General features: G+C 42.8%; 1 protein-coding gene across 1 annotated transcript in view; it reads right to left on the bottom strand.

Annotated features, from left to right (window-relative positions):
• Nucleotides 1-15,854, bottom strand: part of NOX3 (NADPH oxidase 3) — a 49,775-nt gene extending 33,921 nt beyond the window's left edge. Inside the window, exons 1-7 of the mRNA XM_016200663.2 lie at nucleotides 15,765-15,854; nucleotides 15,026-15,121; nucleotides 14,807-14,917; nucleotides 13,727-13,811; nucleotides 8,458-8,603; nucleotides 5,435-5,616; nucleotides 2,060-2,189 (exon numbers count right to left, since the gene is read on the bottom strand). Of these exons, the coding sequence (XP_016056149.1) occupies nucleotides 2,060-2,189; nucleotides 5,435-5,616; nucleotides 8,458-8,603; nucleotides 13,727-13,811; nucleotides 14,807-14,917; nucleotides 15,026-15,121; nucleotides 15,765-15,854 (840 nt within the window). The remainder of the gene's footprint in view (nucleotides 1-2,059; nucleotides 2,190-5,434; nucleotides 5,617-8,457; nucleotides 8,604-13,726; nucleotides 13,812-14,806; nucleotides 14,918-15,025; nucleotides 15,122-15,764) is intronic.
• Nucleotides 15,855-17,101: the final 1,247 nt, after the last annotated feature.

Here is a 17,101-nt window from a genome sequence, read left to right on the forward strand (position 1 = left end):
TTTCCTACACTTTCACTCCTGGTTTTTCATTCCTACCAGAAAATAAGAACATGCTGGCTCTGATTGTATTTTATGTGTGAGCTTATGAATGGCCTCTTTTTCTAGACAATAAGATTTCCAGGGGCAGGAGTGACGTCTCTGAATCCTGCGTCTAGTGCAGGTCCAAACGTGTAATAGCCACTTGGAGAAAGTTTGCTGAATTGACCCTACTGCAGTTACAACTTTTCCTGTACTGTTGATGTCATTGCCTAATAATTTAAAAGGCATCAGCCTTATCATCATCATTATTATTGTTACTTATTATTACTGATTAATGCCATAGTTAACGGCAATAAGGTGCTTTCTTTGGCTAAGGAAGACCAGGCATCTTTTGAGAATGGGTTGTGTCAATTCTAGAATCTGGAGTCTTGTATGTGTCTGAGTTTCAGGACAAAAGACAAGATGGGGAGAAGGGGCTGCAAGGTATAATTGGTTCCTTTGATCACTTCAGTTTCTATGAGGCGATGTAACCTGGGGAGTAGTGCACCACTGATGGTGAATTGAAATAGTCCATTGATAAAAGAACCATGAACATGCACTGAGTTAAGGGAGGCAAAGGGGAAGGGATGAAGCCCTGCAGAGACCAGGTACATTGGTGCAGCGCAGTGCAGGAGCCCTTCCTTGTCCTTGGGATGCCTTCCGGATTCACCGTCTCTAAGACATCAGAGAGAATATTGTACGTCCAGCCAAGCGGTAATTGCACAGCCCACACACGCTTTGAATTAGGATCCATTAAAAATAATGGGGAGGAGTGACAACATGGGTTTGGGTGTGCATGCAGGTGTAGCAGGGGAGAGTCGGAGAGATGGGCAAGGTCTCCCTTTTAATGGTAATTAATGTCGGCATCTGCTGCTGCTGGGAGCGGGCTCTGGTCTGTATTCCTGAGGTGTAGGAAGATATTGATTTTTTTATGGAGACACTGTAGCTGAAAATTTTAGAGAGGCATTCACGTTCCCTATTAATATGCAGGCTGGGTAATGGCTACTGGTAGTTGAGTGTAAGACAAAGACAATCTACAATGGCTATTAAAAGAGCCACAGCCTTATGGGCACATTTATTCCGGTTCACTCTGTTTTAAACATTCTTTCCAGCAGTTTTCACCTTAAAATCCAGTGCTTAATTTAATATATTTGAGGATTTTAGAAAAAGTCGATTGTTTTATTCTTCAAAAGTTGATGACTTAATTTCCTAAATCCCACGATTTATATTCTGTTATATACAATGAGCCCATTTTTCATGACGAATTTTTTTGGCACATGTTTTCTTCTAGTTTTAATCCCCTAGCTTTGTTTTTTTAATTTTTAATTTAATTTTATTTCTTACACATCCCCCAGCCACTCCAAGGTCGGTGTTGTTCTAAGATACCTGAGGGACCACATAGGGTTGCTCTGTCTATCCACCTGTGCCTTCGACGGAAATGATCACAGCACAGCAGGGAATCTGACTCCTGAGATCTTGTGGGCTCCCCCATCTACTCTCATTAAGTCTCCAGTTGGCTCCCATTGCCATTGTTTCAGTCCTGGGAGCTTAATTAGGACAGAAAGCAATGAATTTAACACTCCCTTTTCTCTGTCCCAAAAGCTGTAGAAAGAAAGAAGGCAAGCTTAGGAAGAGGGCACACTCTCATCTGGTTGTTGGATGGTGTTCATTTGAAGAGTGATGCTATTAATTCTCAGACTGGAAAGGAGGGACAGGGAGCTGAGCTTGCTGAGAACTGGGGTGGAGAGCCACTCGGCTTTCTGATTCCCCCGGGGACATTATTGCGATGGTGGTGCTATGAATTCCCGAAATATCAGACATCCCCATTCAAATGTAAGTGGAACACATTTTGAAATGCACAGAGTGCTCTTGGCAGTAAAGCTCTTTTAAAATTACCCATAACTCGATTTCCCCATTAGCACACTTAATAAAGACTTGGCTTTGTCTCGTAGTGACATGGTGGTTCTTTTCTCAAGCATATAAGAGCTCTAGTTATTTTATGGTGACAGCTATTTTTAAAACCTCCTGGGTTCATTCTTACCGAAGGCTCCTTGCCAGAAAATTGAGGCACAGGGCATGGGGCAGCCGCCCGCCACTCGGCATAGCGGTCGCTGCAGAAGGTGACGTTGTGTAGCAGGAGGCTCTCGGGAGTTTGGCCTCGAACAATCCGACTTGCCGTTCAAAACAGAACGAAACAAAACAAAACAAAAAGCTCAGACACTTAAAATTGATTTTGTGCAGTCTTGTGATACCACAGATATGTATTCTACAATGGGCTCTAGAATAACATGTCCACGTCTCGTATCAGGCTGTCATTCATTCATTTCCCTTAGCGTCTTTCAAAATGAGAACCTCAGAAGCTTTGAGTAACTTTGAAGACCCCAGAAAAGAGGTGCCCCTCTGTGATATCCTGTGTTAAATGGAAAGCGTCTGTATTAGAGAATTTATAATGAAGGGAAATTGTTTGAACACATCCTTTTGTAGCCTGTTGGATTTAATTAGGTTACATCTCATCCTGATTACTGATTCTGGGCTAATTGGCTAACTTTGTACTATCTGGGTCTTTTGCAGATTTATTTAACTTCTACCCTTCTTGCTTTGTTTCTGAGCACCTAGAAGTTTTCAAGTGAAGAAGTCAGAGGAAGGGACTTGAATAAAGATATTATTTTCCCAGTGACCACCGGCAGGCTTAGTGCTGGACAGGGTCAAAACAGGTGGGTCTTCAGGACTATATTGAAGAACTTGAGGGCGAGAAAGGAAACTGGCCTCTGTGAACAGAGTGCTGGATCAAGAATCCTGTGATCCTTCTGTATTACATTTGCCACAAATGCAGCACTGACTGACCTTTGACTAGCAGTTTTCCTATAAGTTCCTTGATTTACCCACTGGTGCCCAGGCTGCGATGTACAAGACATTGAGGTCGTGTAATCTGGTAGTTACTCAATTCTTAAGTGTTTATGAATGAAATACATTGGTTTATTTTTGAGAAACATGGTACTCACAGACCAAGACACTTGAACATCACACAGGGTCATGCCCTGGGTAGCCTGTGGGGTACCAGGTGATCCCTTATATCATAGGGCATGGGGGAGGGAGCAGCAATGCCCTTGGAAATCGCCTGGAGAACTGTTATCCTGGCCTTTGGCCCAGTCTGTTGGTGGAAGTCATCCAAACTAGATAACATCCCTCTGAGTTAGATGAGAGAGACTATCTCTGAATCTCCCCAGATACGGGAAGGGGGAATAATAAATGGGAGCTGGAGGAACGGAATCTGTAAATGTTAACACCTTCATTCGCAGGCTCTAGGCAACATTCTCTATATTCTCTAAAGAAACCCCAGGCCATTCCACAAATGCAATATCTTTTTAAAATTTTTCAATTTTTGCGTCTTCATCTCTGCCATCCCATAATAGGAGGATTAGTGGCTTTAACATATTCCAGTAACCCTCCTTTACTTGGAATTCACAAATTGCTTTTTGCTGTAAACAGTAGCTGTAAAATACTTCAAGCTGAGAAGATTCGATGAGGCCCTTATCCCAAAATAAGCCTTTCAACTAAGTTAAAATGACTGAAAATTTCATCGTATGAAATGGTATTTGGATATTAAACACTATCTCCAGCGGAGCACTACCCATTGAAATCCTCTTGTGCTCGACAATCGCCAGGGTGTGAAGGCTGGGGTGAGGGGGTGGGGCGGGGTGTATGCATAATTTTTGTGAAGAGATTTCTAGACCTATGTGGATTATGAAGAGCCTCCCAGATGCACTGCAGGGGTTAACACTCGGCACTGGGAGAAGAATCTGAGGAGGGACTGACAGTCTTTGGGGTGAAAACCTTTGGGACCACTCCCCTTCAAGATATGAATAGTCAGAGTGAGGGACTGATCACACACTCAGAGGAGCCAACCGCAGAGATTTTAAAGCCAAAGAGACTAGAGAGCCTGAGGCAGGCAGCCGCAGCAGTGCGAGTGTTGACCGACAGGTTTGTGGGGCTCCACAGAGGGCCAGGTGGTTGGTTGGGTACGGTACACCCCCAGGGGCAGGTCTTCCAGTGTCTGAGCATCAGACAAACTCTGGGTGGTGGGGGAGGTCCTAGGCACAGGAGCAACAAAAGCAGAAGTCTGACCCCCTCCTAGGAGTGGGGGCTAAGAAAGAGGGGCGTCTAGTATAGGGGGCGTGGGAGGAGGCAGTGATTTGTTAGGGGGCAGGTCTAGAAGAGCTGGCATTGGGCCCACAGAGGATAAGGTCACCATGCTGTGCCGTCTCTGTGGCTGTGCTTGTCGTCCCAGGTCTGGGCAGAACGGAGCCCGCCTTGGGCACCAGGCACCTCCGTGCTCAGCAGCTGTGATGATGCGCGATGACAGTGCAGGACACAGAGCAGAAGCTGCTCCAGGCCACGCCCGGTGTCTGCAGCATCCTGCCGCATTTCCCGGGGTATCAAGGAGGAAGGTTTAATTCTTGAAAATGAAGAGCAGCCCTTCAGGGCTTGTTACCAGTAAAGGTTTAGTTGTCTGAAGACCGGCATCCTAGGTCTGACTCTGCCATTTATTCATCCTGGGACCTTAAGTGAATCAGTGAACCCTCTGAACCTGCTTCTTCCTGATGAGATGGGAAAACAGCTCAGTCTCTGTTGGACGGGACTTTCGTTGGGGTCACATTGATCATGCGCATGAATGTGCTTTGCAAATTGTGAAATGGAGGAAAGAGGCACCCATTTTTGAAATGATTAATTGGGACAAACTAGTTTATAGACATCAATTAGTTAATTGGTCCAAAACTATTTTGCTAATATTTGAAGAATTAAAAACATTATATTGAGTCATACTTCATTCTAGCTTCCTGAGGAAGAGATTAACAGCATCGGGTAGGTGTCGAATGCCAGAGCACATTCATGGGATGTGTGAGCAACAAGGATGTTTGAGGTCAGAGGGGAAACTGAGGGCCAGAGAATTTAAAGGGCCAGTGGCAGAGCCCGGGTCAGATGGGCCACCTCACATACCACCCTCTCACCCACAATGGGTTTCCTAGCAGATGGTTTTGGTCAAGTAGAAGTGAAATATGGGTGTCAAAATATATATCCCGACTAATGCCACATAAAAGGGATTGTGGAAATAGGTCCGGAGTAAAACATACATCTATTGTCGTCAACCTTTGTTACAATTCCTACATTTTATAAACATGTCAAGACACCCCAACAGAGTTAGTTAGGAAAAAAAAATATAACACTTCAACACCTATGTCTCCTATTTCCAGTCGTACTAAAAAAGGTATGTTGCCACACTGAATGTGCTTTTTCATGTGATCTATGTGTCCTTTAGTCCCCTGCACGTCATGTTCCTCCATCTGAAGGACTTTCTAAGATTATTGCGAGGTCCACTGAGATAAAATCTCACATGCTAAGCACAGGAGGGACTTACCCTGCCCCGTGGAGAGCCAGACTGATAAAGAAGACGAGGGAAACGTGGTGTGTGTACCAGAACAACTCATAGGAGACCCGCCTAATGAACTCGGTGGAAGAGGTCATGATCAAGATTAAAGCCAGAGAGATGAGCAGGCCAGTAATGCCCGCCACTGTCATCAGCAACTCAGTGGTTGTGTTCTGAAAAACACAGACGCCAGGACATTAATAACTTAGTTCCAGTTTTCCATTTGAGGACCAGCACTTGACAGTCCAAGCAAAGAGCAGTTCAAAATGTTCTAGTCAGACACATATACAGGGCAGAAGCAGGTTTGCAGTTGTTTGTATGGAAAATAATACAATAAGTAACAAATAATAACAAGAATAAACTCTATTTTGCACACTCACACTGTAAATCTACTTTTGCTCCACCCCATATTAGCTTCCAAATGGTCCCCATAAAACTCAAGAAGGCCCCAGCTGGGCGTGGCTCAGCGGTTGAGCACTGACCTAGGATCCAGGAGATTGAGGTTGGATTCCTGGTCAGGGCACATGCCTGGGTTTCAGGCTTGATCTCCAGCAGGGGGCGTGCAAGAGGCAGCCAGTCAATGACTCTCTCTCTTCATTGACGTTTCTCTCTCTCTCCCTCTCCCTTCTCTCTGAAATGAATAAAAATATATTTAAAAAAAACACAAAACCTCAAGAAGGGAGCTCCTTTGCCCTTTCCGCTCTCCCACTTGATGGTGAACATTCACTTTGTGAAAATTTCATCAAATGCATTTCATTAACTTCATTTTTCATCTGTATAAATCAATTTTTATGTCAAAAATACTATGTTGAAATGAAATTAGGGCAATATATGAAAAGACATTTTAAGATCAAATACTGCAAAATAAATCTGAGTTTCAGATTTTTAATTTTTAAGATAAAAATGTGGGTCCCTTTGCTTAATTGCGTTTTAACATTAAGAAACACTCTTTTTGAGAGACCCCTTAGAGGCATTTGAATCAAGCAGCTGTAGCCCCTGCTCCTCTGGTGGTTAGTGATTCCTTGCTTTTGCTTTTTAATTGGGAGGATCATGACTTGCATTTCTTTCATGCCACCTCAGGAGGCTTGGCATAAGACTCTGCAAATCCTAGGTGATCAATAAAGATACAGCTATTCTTATCTGGTATACACTGCCAAAAGGCCAGAATTCTGACCTGTGAGTTCAGGGGACTGATAAATAGCCTTTTAGAATATAAATCACAAAGTGTTTTGTTTTTATTGTGAGTTTCCCATATTCTTGTCAAGTCATTAGTATTCATACATTGTCTTGCTATCGTTGAGACGACTGTGAGCTTAATAAACTCACACTGTATCGTTTGTCAGTAAAATCTCATTAATTTGGGTTGCCTTGAGATCTTGAGGTAATTTGGACAGGGACTTCTCTGATGTTTATTTTTTCTTCATGGAGCAAATCGTGGAAATAAAATTGAAAGGGTATGTCTAAAACATTTAAAAGATGTTTTTCAAGTGTACTCACACATTTTAGAAATCCATTTATATCATATGATGTGATAATTTTAAACCATCCCTCTTGGCTTTTTAAAGCAAATCCCCATGTCCCTTTTCTTGCACCATACTTATGGGCTGGTTTGAGTTGCAATGTGTCCTCTAAAACAGTCCCACTGCGTCTGTTTAGAAACGCTCTATAAAGTACACTTTGTGTTACTGATACTCATCTTTCTCCAAATACCCCAAATTAGAGGGTTTCCTGGACTTAATTAGTACTTACATAGATTACTACTAAAATTTTGAAATCATTATATTGGAAGTACCTTAATCATGTTGTTAAATTGCTTTAAAACTATGTATAATAAATGTTATTTACTCTATAGTCTCTTTAAAATGTTGAGACTTATTCTTGGGTATGTGTGGCAATGAACTTTCCAGAGCCTTAGTGGAGAAAACAGTTAACCCTACTGTAGGTGCCCAGGTAAACGCTGTGGCTCAAATGAGTACCCCAAGGCTCAAATGAGTACCCCAGGGCATTCCTGCAGGCTTAGGGCATCTGTAGTTTTGATTTATAACTTTGAAACTTGTGCTTTGAATTGTTGTCAGCTAAGAAAATGTAGCTCTACCTGACCAGTGGCCTGGTATTGGAAATCATTGTAGGATAATTAGGGGACATGACATGGAAGAATTTTCCCAAAAAGAGACTTTGAATTTTCCTTCTTCAAATAAGGCTGCCTGGGCAAAATGGCCCAGATGGTAATGGAGAGATTTCCATTTCTGTCTTAGGCTTCCTCTTGGGCAATATAGATGTTTTTCAAACCTGATCAGTGCTCTGGATGCATATTCCAATATGGTAGCACATGGCCAAAGGTTTAGATCAACTAGGGAGAAAGGCAGGGGGTACATTAAGCGAGAGAAATGTCTTAATCTCTACAGGTGGATTTCGGTGGCTACATGTTTGGTTTTCTTTTTGTTTCCCACATTTGCACACAGATAATTAGCATTAGTGATGTCACTAGCCAGGTAGGCCTCACTATGAAATTAGCTACGTTGGCCAGCACCTGATTTGGCAAGCCAGCTTAGTCACATGTGTGCCAAAATAGGACGCTGAACAGATCTAGAGAACAATCTGCAAATTGAAAATGGAGACACCTACTTTATAATCCCCGGATTTATATGGTGCTTCACATTCTTTATGAGTCTTACATCAGCAAAAAAATACCTAATCATGAGCCGCTTTAAAAATTTAAAATATTGGAGATTTAAAAGGTCACCATATTTCCTGTTTAGGTGTATTTATTATTATTTTTTGCTATAAACAAATGAAGTGGCACCAGTTTTCTCCTTGCTCACAACCTCTTGGCAACATTTATGGCAGAAAAAATGACTGTTTTGAAAAAGTGAAATTAATGTTAACACTTGGCAGAAACTTCTTCTCTCGAGCTCTTTTATTAAAAGCTTTTAAAATACAATGTTCTTGATTGTAAAAGGGATAGGAAAAGCGCATTTTTCAGATGAAAAATTAGGTAGCGTGCAAGAACTCACCCTTTGGGAGGTCCGGATGGGGTTGAGGTAGCTCTCATTTGAGGCGTCGCCAAGCTTGGAAAGTGCAGCCAGGAGGCCCTGGGCCTCTGAGGACTGTCCCCGGTGGTAGCGCTCCAGGTTGCACACGTGCGCCACGATGTGGATGGCTGCGGAGGGGGCAACGGGACATGCGTCGTGTGGGTTTCTCCCTCTCTAGTTACTTAGGAACACAAGGTGTGTGTGGTCAAGCTCTTCTGTTATGAGTTTTGTAATCCCAAGGCCGAGTGAACTATAATGGGCATCGTACCCAGTGTCTTAAATGAAGTGAATGCTTCCTAAGATATTGTATGATTTTCACATTCATACTAATTATATTAAGAAATAAAGTAGATCTCAACTCACCATAATTGAATATAATGTGATTATTCTAGAAGTAGAAGAGGTATTGTTATCACAACGTAATTATGAATAAAACTTCTTTCCCAAGAAATCAGAAAGCATCATTCTAGAATACTGTACCTTGCACACACTGATATATGGGCATATGACACATATGATGATTCCAGGGGGGAGATACTGTGTCTGTTGTCTTTCAGACATAATATTTTATATTCTTACTTTACATATTTTAGTGTATATATACCCCTACACATACACACAGATAATCGCATCTGTTTTCCTAGTGGATTAAAATAAGCCAGTATTTCTGGAACTAAACCTCTCTGTATATTCTTTTTGTTTGTTTTTTGACTGTGGACTTCTAGCCTCCAGAAATTATTGTGAGACAACAAATTTCTATTGTTTAGGTCACCCAGTTTGTGGTATTTTGTTAGGGCAGCCCCAGGAAGTTAATATACACGACCCCCCTACAAAAAACCCCAGCCCAAACCAAATCCCAGTATAATTTAGGAAGTGGTCAGAAACAAGTAGATTCATTCACAGAACCTGCTAACATTATGTAGGTAACACGGGTGTTCATCTTGAAACCTCAACGCCTGGCACATTGCTTAGCACCAATATGTATGTGATAACGACATACTGAGTGACAGTGAGATTACAGAGAGAAAAAGGGCCAGGAAGTCGATCTTTCGATGCAACATTGTTGGAATAGTGTTGTCTATGCTGATGTATATTTTTTTCACATTTTTTTTTGCAGCCTTTTGTTTTCAAAATCAACACTAGCTTAAAGGGGCGTTTCAAGTCCGGCAGCAAATCCAATGACATCAACTACGCAGGTGGGCTCTTCCTAGGGCCTCTGAGGACTTTCTGCGGAGTGCTTGGAAGAGCTGGTGGTAAACATTTCCAGAACCCACCCGAATGCCAGGCTAAAAGATGCTACTATTGGGTCTTTCCACAATTTTACTTTCTCACCAAAGTACTTTTACAGTTAAAAGAGAGCAGCAATCTTGGACATACTACAAATGCACATTTAATTGGTGTGTGAACTTTTGAGTTCAAATAAGGAGCTTTTATTGAGGAGAGAAGCAAAAAATCATAAAGGCTCCAATTAGAGCCAGCTGCCCCAAGAAAGTTCCTTTTCCTTCCTTCTTCCCTCCTTTTTATTTCTCAGGAAATCAAAGGAAAGTAATTGAGGGACCTTCTCAGAAGGGTGGTCTGTTCCTGCGCTTTCTGCCTGCCGGTCTGTGATAACAGTCATTCTGGAGCCGGTCACCTCCTAATTAAGCAGCGGCTAGAAATAAGGGCCCAGGGACAAAGGCTGGCTGCGCTGCGCAGCCAGAGTCCGGCCCGGACTTTCGGGCCTGTGGTCTGATTTCCGCAGGAACATGCTCTGTCTGTGGCACCCCGCGCACGCCACTCGTTTGTAAATCACACTTAATCATGTTTGGCAGGACTGGGAGAGTCTCCCCGGAGCTCCCTGGCCCGGCGCAGAACCGCGTTGGCGGCAATTCTTTGGGGATCCGGCCGGAGAGCGAGGGCCTCTGGGGCTGTTCTCCACCGGAGGCCTCCACGTCTCTTTTCTCAGAGGCTTCCTCTGAGCTCAGGCCTCGCAGCCTGCCCTTGCTGTGGTCACTGAGCTTTGTAAACTAATTCTAGCTGCTCACCAGGAGCCGCCCTTGGGCGCCCGCAGCCCCGGGAAGGAGCGGCTGCAGCGCGGGGTTCGCTGGAGAGCCGCCCGCGCCCGGTGCAGCGCTGCCGCGGGGAGCTCGGCGCAGGGCCCGCGGGGCCCGCCGTGCGCCGGGGCGTCCGGAGATCTGCGCCGGCGAGAGCCGAGGGGCTGTGGAACCACGGGTCTCACGCCAGGGGGTCGCGGCCCCTGGAAATGTCTGGGTGGCCGAGATGCCGGCGCTCTTAGCGGCCGGTGGGCGGGAAGGCCCGTGGCCGGCTCCACGCCATGCCCTGGGCCACAGCTGCCGTAGCTCGCCTGCCCCTCCTCCCGGCCGCGTCCTGCCCCGGCTCTGAGTGCCTCCCTAATGATCTGACCCCGCGAGGCTGCGGTTCGTGGGTGGGGACGCTGAGAAAGGAGCCGCCTCCGCCAGGCAGGGCTCCGGGCGCTTCTCGCGCTCCCAGGCCCACCCGCGGGACCACAGGCAGAAGCAGCCGCGCGTCCGCGAAACCAGCGCCTAGCACCCCCAAGTGCAATCGCCAGCCGCATTTCTGAGTTAGTGTGAAATGTGATCATGGCTTTGTAGGGTCTGGGAGAAGCGAGCCCCCCCCCCCTTGCCGGGAATGGAAACCCCCCAGCGGCTGGCCGCCAGGCGGTGCCAGGAGAGCAGGCAGAGCAGCGGGAGTTCAAGCGCGAGGGGCTGGCGGGCATTCCTGCTTCTCTCCGGGGGTCCGAGAGGGACTGGGGGGGGAGCACCTGCTTTCTCTTGTCGCACCAGAATGTGAACTTACTATCGTGGACAGTGGCATCATTTCGAACCTTTCCTGTTCACACCCTATTTTCTGCGCCCTGAGCTGCCCCGGGCTCCCTGAAGAACTCCTGTCCTGTCTCGGACCTTCCCCAGGAATTCCTTCAATCTCTTTTGCCCGCTGGTCGGCGCCTACTCATCCTCAGGGTCCACCGCCTTTGTCGATGCGCAGTCCCAGCCCTTGGGGTAATCAGCCTGAGAAATTCCTCTCTGCCAGGAGGTGTGACTGTGGCCCCCGGGGAGGGGGCGGACAGCCCAGACCCGGTGGGTCGGGAGGCGGACCAGGCAGGGGCCCTGGATGTTACCCGCTGAGGGAGGGGAGGGGGAGCATTGCAGACGCAGGGCACAGCAAGAGCAAAGGCACAGACCACTCTGGGGCCGCCAGGAGCTGGGCACAGGAGGGCAAAGCAAGGGCTGTGGGGGGAGAGGAGACTGGAGTAGAGGGCAGGGCTTGATGAGTGGAGCCCTGCCCACCCTAAACTTGGATTTGATTCTCACTTGTAGTGAGTGAGTGACCCTGTAGCCTGTAGGTTTCCAGGAGGTCCGCTCCCGACAGCTAGTCTGCACATCTCATAGGGCTGGGTGGGTTGTATTAGTGTTACTTTAATTCCACAGAGGGCAGGGCGTAAGGAACTTCTCTGAGATCACACAACCAGTCTCCTGCTGCAGGGGTATATAATCACTTGATTATACTCCATTCTGAAAACAGTGCTGACTACACTGGTTTGAGAAGGTAGCGTCCCTACCAGAACACCTTGCGCTTGGGAGACATGTGACGCACACTGCTTATGCGCTGCTGCTGATACGTGATCACAGCCGGGGAAATGCACGTGCCCAAAGGGTTACGGAAATACTACTGCATAACACACTTTCCCTTGTTCTTCGCTTTCTTTTCTGATGTGCTTTGATGCTTGGGTTTTTGTTGTTGTTGTTTTTTCTGTTTCTTCCGTTTATAGTATCTTTGTAACTTTCTCTTAGAGTCCAATTCTGCCTTTAAGTAATTGCATAGTGATAATATCCCTTCCTGCATTTTATCGTGTTTTATCTCTTTTAATGAAGGAATTAAGGATTCTTAAGATTTTATGGCAGCCTAGAAATCTCCTGAATTCCTTCTCTAAGAGCCTTCTAAGGAGCAATCTTGACTCCACTTGGACACCACCCAGGACAGGGAACTCAGTACTCTCAGGGGACCCTCATTCTAATTTTAGATCATTTTCACGGTCTGGGAAAGACTTCCTTTTCTGAGCTGAAATCTTCCCTGAGTCCTCATTCTTTCGTGCATTCACGCATTCCTCAAAGGTTATTGGCACCTATGTATAGTATTTAGTGCTCTTGTGGGCCTTGGGACACAGGAATGAATTAGCGTGTTCTTTGCTCTCCCTCCCTTAGCTGATTTTCTCTAGAACGTGATGTCTTTTTACCCTTATTTCCTAACAAACTACAAAGACCCTTTGCAAACATTTCCTGGGTTGGCTTTATCTGGTGTTGAAGACAATCAGTGGGGAAATCTCCCCACATATCTCAGTCACAGTCTCGCCACATACCCAAAGTTGTGTTACTGTGGCACTTGGGTACCGTCTGTCATGTCTTGTTGCTTAATTAAATCCACATTTGTTTTGAGTGTTCTTTTTACTCTCCTATTTATTATGCATGAAAGGATAAAAACAAATGAGGATAACATTTTATAGTTAAATTAGTTTGAGGGAAACAGTCCTGAATTATAAGTCTTTATTGTTCAGATAGCGTTTTATTTCAACGTAATTTTTTGTCCAACAAAACCACAAGCTTGTTGGTTATTGCCACCTCCCCCCAACACTTGTCTTTCCCCCAGAGTTTAACCTTGGCCTTGGATATTAATTTCTAGTGCCTTTCTCTTGAATTCTCTTGTTTTCTAATTCAAGAAATAACAATAACACTTTATATGCCTATAAAGCTTCACATCTTTTCAAGATCCTTTTATATTCACTAGCTCAGCACTATTCAGAACCTATTCATGCGATCTGGCTTTTCTTTTCTCTTTTTACTGCCCATGATACCATTTGATAGGTACTTTCTTATGACTGAATAAAATTTTGAATATAGGTCAATTTTATTCCTGATGTGAATGATATTGAATCACAAAGTGTTTGGTCGTCAAGTAGGCATTTATCATTGTATTAACAACAAGCCCAATTATTCCCAGATGAAAATGAAGTTTCGTAAACTTCCTTTTCAGCTACAGAAGGCTTGGTAGGGAAAACTGCATGAGTATAGATTAGAAATTTAAAAATCCATTTGTGGAAGGTTTCTGTGGTCAGATGGAAGGCAAAGATTTTTTTACCTGAGCGTGAGCCATTGGTGAGAGGAAGTAAACAAAGCTATAAAGTTAAACATCAGGCATTGGAAAATCCATCAGTCAATTAATAATAAGCACTTACTTGCATTAATGGCTATTCCATAGGCGACCAGCTTGTGGAATTGGAGGTTTTTGTCTAACTGTCTTCTCCATGGTCCTCTGCAGCACTAGGGTAACAAAAATAAAAGTCCTGTTTTGGAAAATGTCACAGCGATGACAGTTGTCATAAGAGATAAGAGGAGGACCCACACTCTGCCTCTAAATAACTGAAGGTGAGGCAATGTGACACACAATTAGTGCACATTAATTAGTCAAACAGGCAAAGCCAAATGGTTATCATTGGTTTTCCTAAAATTTCAACTCAATAAAAATGACTGAGTTAGTAGTACACTGGGTATAATTCAAAACTCTAGAATAAACCCGCTAATATTCATGCTCAGCTTATTTGGAAAATGATGATGCTCATCACTGTCATTGATGTGGTTTAGTAGCTTATAAATTATTCTGTATTATACAAAGAAAGGAACTATACTCACCTACATCTCAATATTCATAACATTATGCTGATGAGTATATAATAAATCACGTTGTCTACTGAAAGTAATTGAAGGCCTCATTTTTCTGTGCAGTGTGTTACTCTGTTTAGCATGAGTCACGGTTAAGTACCCAACACAGTGCAATCAGTATAATTAGGAACTGTTCCATTATGTCCGGTAGGGGTTAAAATACTCATAGTAGAATCTGTGTACTGTGATTGTGCTTTCTGGTATTGAGAACTCTTACGTTTCTGCAGTGATATTTGGCTCAACTGTGTATTTGTCTCCTTTCAATCAGAAATGGTAATAGTTCAAGCTGTTATAACACTTCCATGTCGGTGAGTGAGGTCAATTTTTATGAGCCCTGCTTTTCGGATGGAGCAAATGCATCAGGGAAAGGTGGAGCGATGTCCATTGTCATGCAGGGAGTCAGTAGCAAAAACAAAAGTCAAGCCAGATGTACTGATTTCTGATTTTCAGTTTTAGCTATTGTGTTCTCTTACAAAGAAACAAACCTTATTCTAAACAAGATGACTGGGAATTTCACAGTAGAGTACATCTCTATTTTCAGTGGCACTTATGTTAGTCATAACAACTAAAATTATTTCAAATAATTTAGTACTTACGATACTTGCTCCTCTTATGAACGAAATGAGGTTTCGACTGATTGGTAATAGAATTAGCATGCAGTTAAAATTCAGGCAGACTGCAGATGCTCTTGCCCACGCCAGTGTTGACTGTATATATGTAAAGATATAAGAGACACAGTGAAAACAGGGAAGCTGGGAAAAGAGAATGCATTTTGTCTTCTGAAAGGATAATGTATAGTCACCAACTCTACTTACACCCAGAATAACTCGTGTGTAAAAGAAAGACTCTTCCTCTTCATACCAACAGAAAGTGTTGATAAACAGGTACAAGTTAACTCCCAACCAAGAGAGCTAGAGTAGAATGGAAAGAGAACCAGTCAATGTGATCTTCAACCTTTTCTTTGCAAAATCACCTGGGGTTCTTCTTGGGGTTCAGTTCAAGTGAAATGAGCTTCTCAATATTAATCAGAATTAATCCATGCAATTATTTTATAGATTAGTTTTGAACAGTAATTATATTGGTAAGAAATCATTACCTTTATAATTATAAAAAAGATTTTAAGTACGTATGGGTATTCTTTAAGGAATTTTATGAAAGTACAAAATCTTCCTAATCAGCATTGCTGTAATGTTTTAACTCAACGATGTGAAGGTGGAGGAACTCTTTAAAAACAGCTCAGAAGGTACTCTAGAAAAATGCCAATTTCATAGTCTAATTCAAAGACTTCATTTGATTTAGAGAAACACTCATAGATTATGCAAAAACAAACTACTTGACTTTAAAAATAATTAAAAATAAACTCAATCGGAAAACAACTTTATATGATTCTGCAAGGGTAAATTAAATATATCTACTGAATGTTTTCTAACAAGTTTTTAGTCTTTTAACCAAAGTAATACTTGAAGCTATTTAGCATCCCTATACAAGTTATTCTGAAAATCAAAGACTATTCAATATATACATTTAAATTTGAATAACAGAAATGAAACTTACTACTAATACGACAGAGAGACTCTCATTCAGAAGCCAGCACGCCATCACGCTGACTCTGCTCTTTTGCTGTTGGCAAATTATTTCTTTCATTCACCTGAGTTCTATCCTTAGTCAGGGCTCCTCTGCTAAATTCTTACATCTTTATGTCTTAGGAAGCACCTACCGGGCGCAGCTCTCGAGGAATTTCTAATTAAGGACTTTTTGCCGAAGGCACATCACCGAGCTACATGCCTCATGACCTGCTGGAATACAAGGCAAGTCTCTGTCTAATGATTCCTTCCTTCAAAGGTCTCATAAGCAAAGAGAGCTCATTGTATTAAATTATCCTCGTGTACTTGATACCCTATTCATTTTCTACATGATTGCAGTCAAGACGATAATAAGTCTTTATGTAAATTTGAGAAATAACCTAACTGCCGAAGGTTAGATACAGCAAAACACTTCACAGGAGCTTTCTCTACTTTGTTTATTTTCTCTCTTTTACTTCCAGCACTGCCCCCCCCCCCCGCCTTTTTAAAAAAAAAGCTCCTTTAAAACATTAAAGATCTTTTAAAAAATCACATACAGGAAAACTAACATAAACCTAAAAGTGTGACTATGAAGAATGAAGTAGATTATTTTTTGTGGGTTTAATGAAATAAATCCAATATTTCTTAATCCCACTTGGGGCACCCATGAGGTAAATGAGAATATCCTTTGATGCGTAGATCCCAGGAGTGGCTGTGTGTGAACCTGACCATGCTCTGATTTTGCATGTTGTAGTTGTTAAATACAATGACTATGACAACTCTGGTAAACAAAGTTGTACCACTTGAAGCAATTTTCTCGCTAGTCCTGGCCCAAGTATTTTATTTAAAATTTTCAGACAATTAGGATGAAAATAGGAGGATATTTGAATCATTTGAATGATTGTCTAAGCTTTCTGTGTCTTCATAAGGTGAGTCTATTTAGTTGTTCTAAAAGAATTAACAATTTTTAAAAACCTGTCAATAATAATAATAATAATTAATTGACAATAATAATAACAACCCTAAACTTTAAATAAATAATCCAGGTACTAGGTTAAGAACTTTTTGAGTATTGTCCAATCAAATCATACATTAAGAAGTAGGTATTATAAATCCCATTACACAAATGTGGAAACAGACCCAATGAAATAACTTGTAGTAGGGGAAGCTGGTACTTGAATTCAGCTCTCTCTGACCCGAGCATCTTCATTTTTAAACACTATCTTATGAAGCATTTTACAAAGTATTAATATATAGATTTGTGTATCAAACATACTTAATATACAGATATTAAATTATTCCTTAAATTAGACGTATTTAAACCATAGG

The sequence above is a fragment of the Miniopterus natalensis genome, chromosome 5 (assembly GCF_054644295.1).
Source record: "Miniopterus natalensis isolate mMinNat1 chromosome 5, mMinNat1.hap1, whole genome shotgun sequence".
NCBI lineage: Eukaryota > Metazoa > Chordata > Mammalia > Chiroptera > Miniopteridae > Miniopterus > Miniopterus natalensis.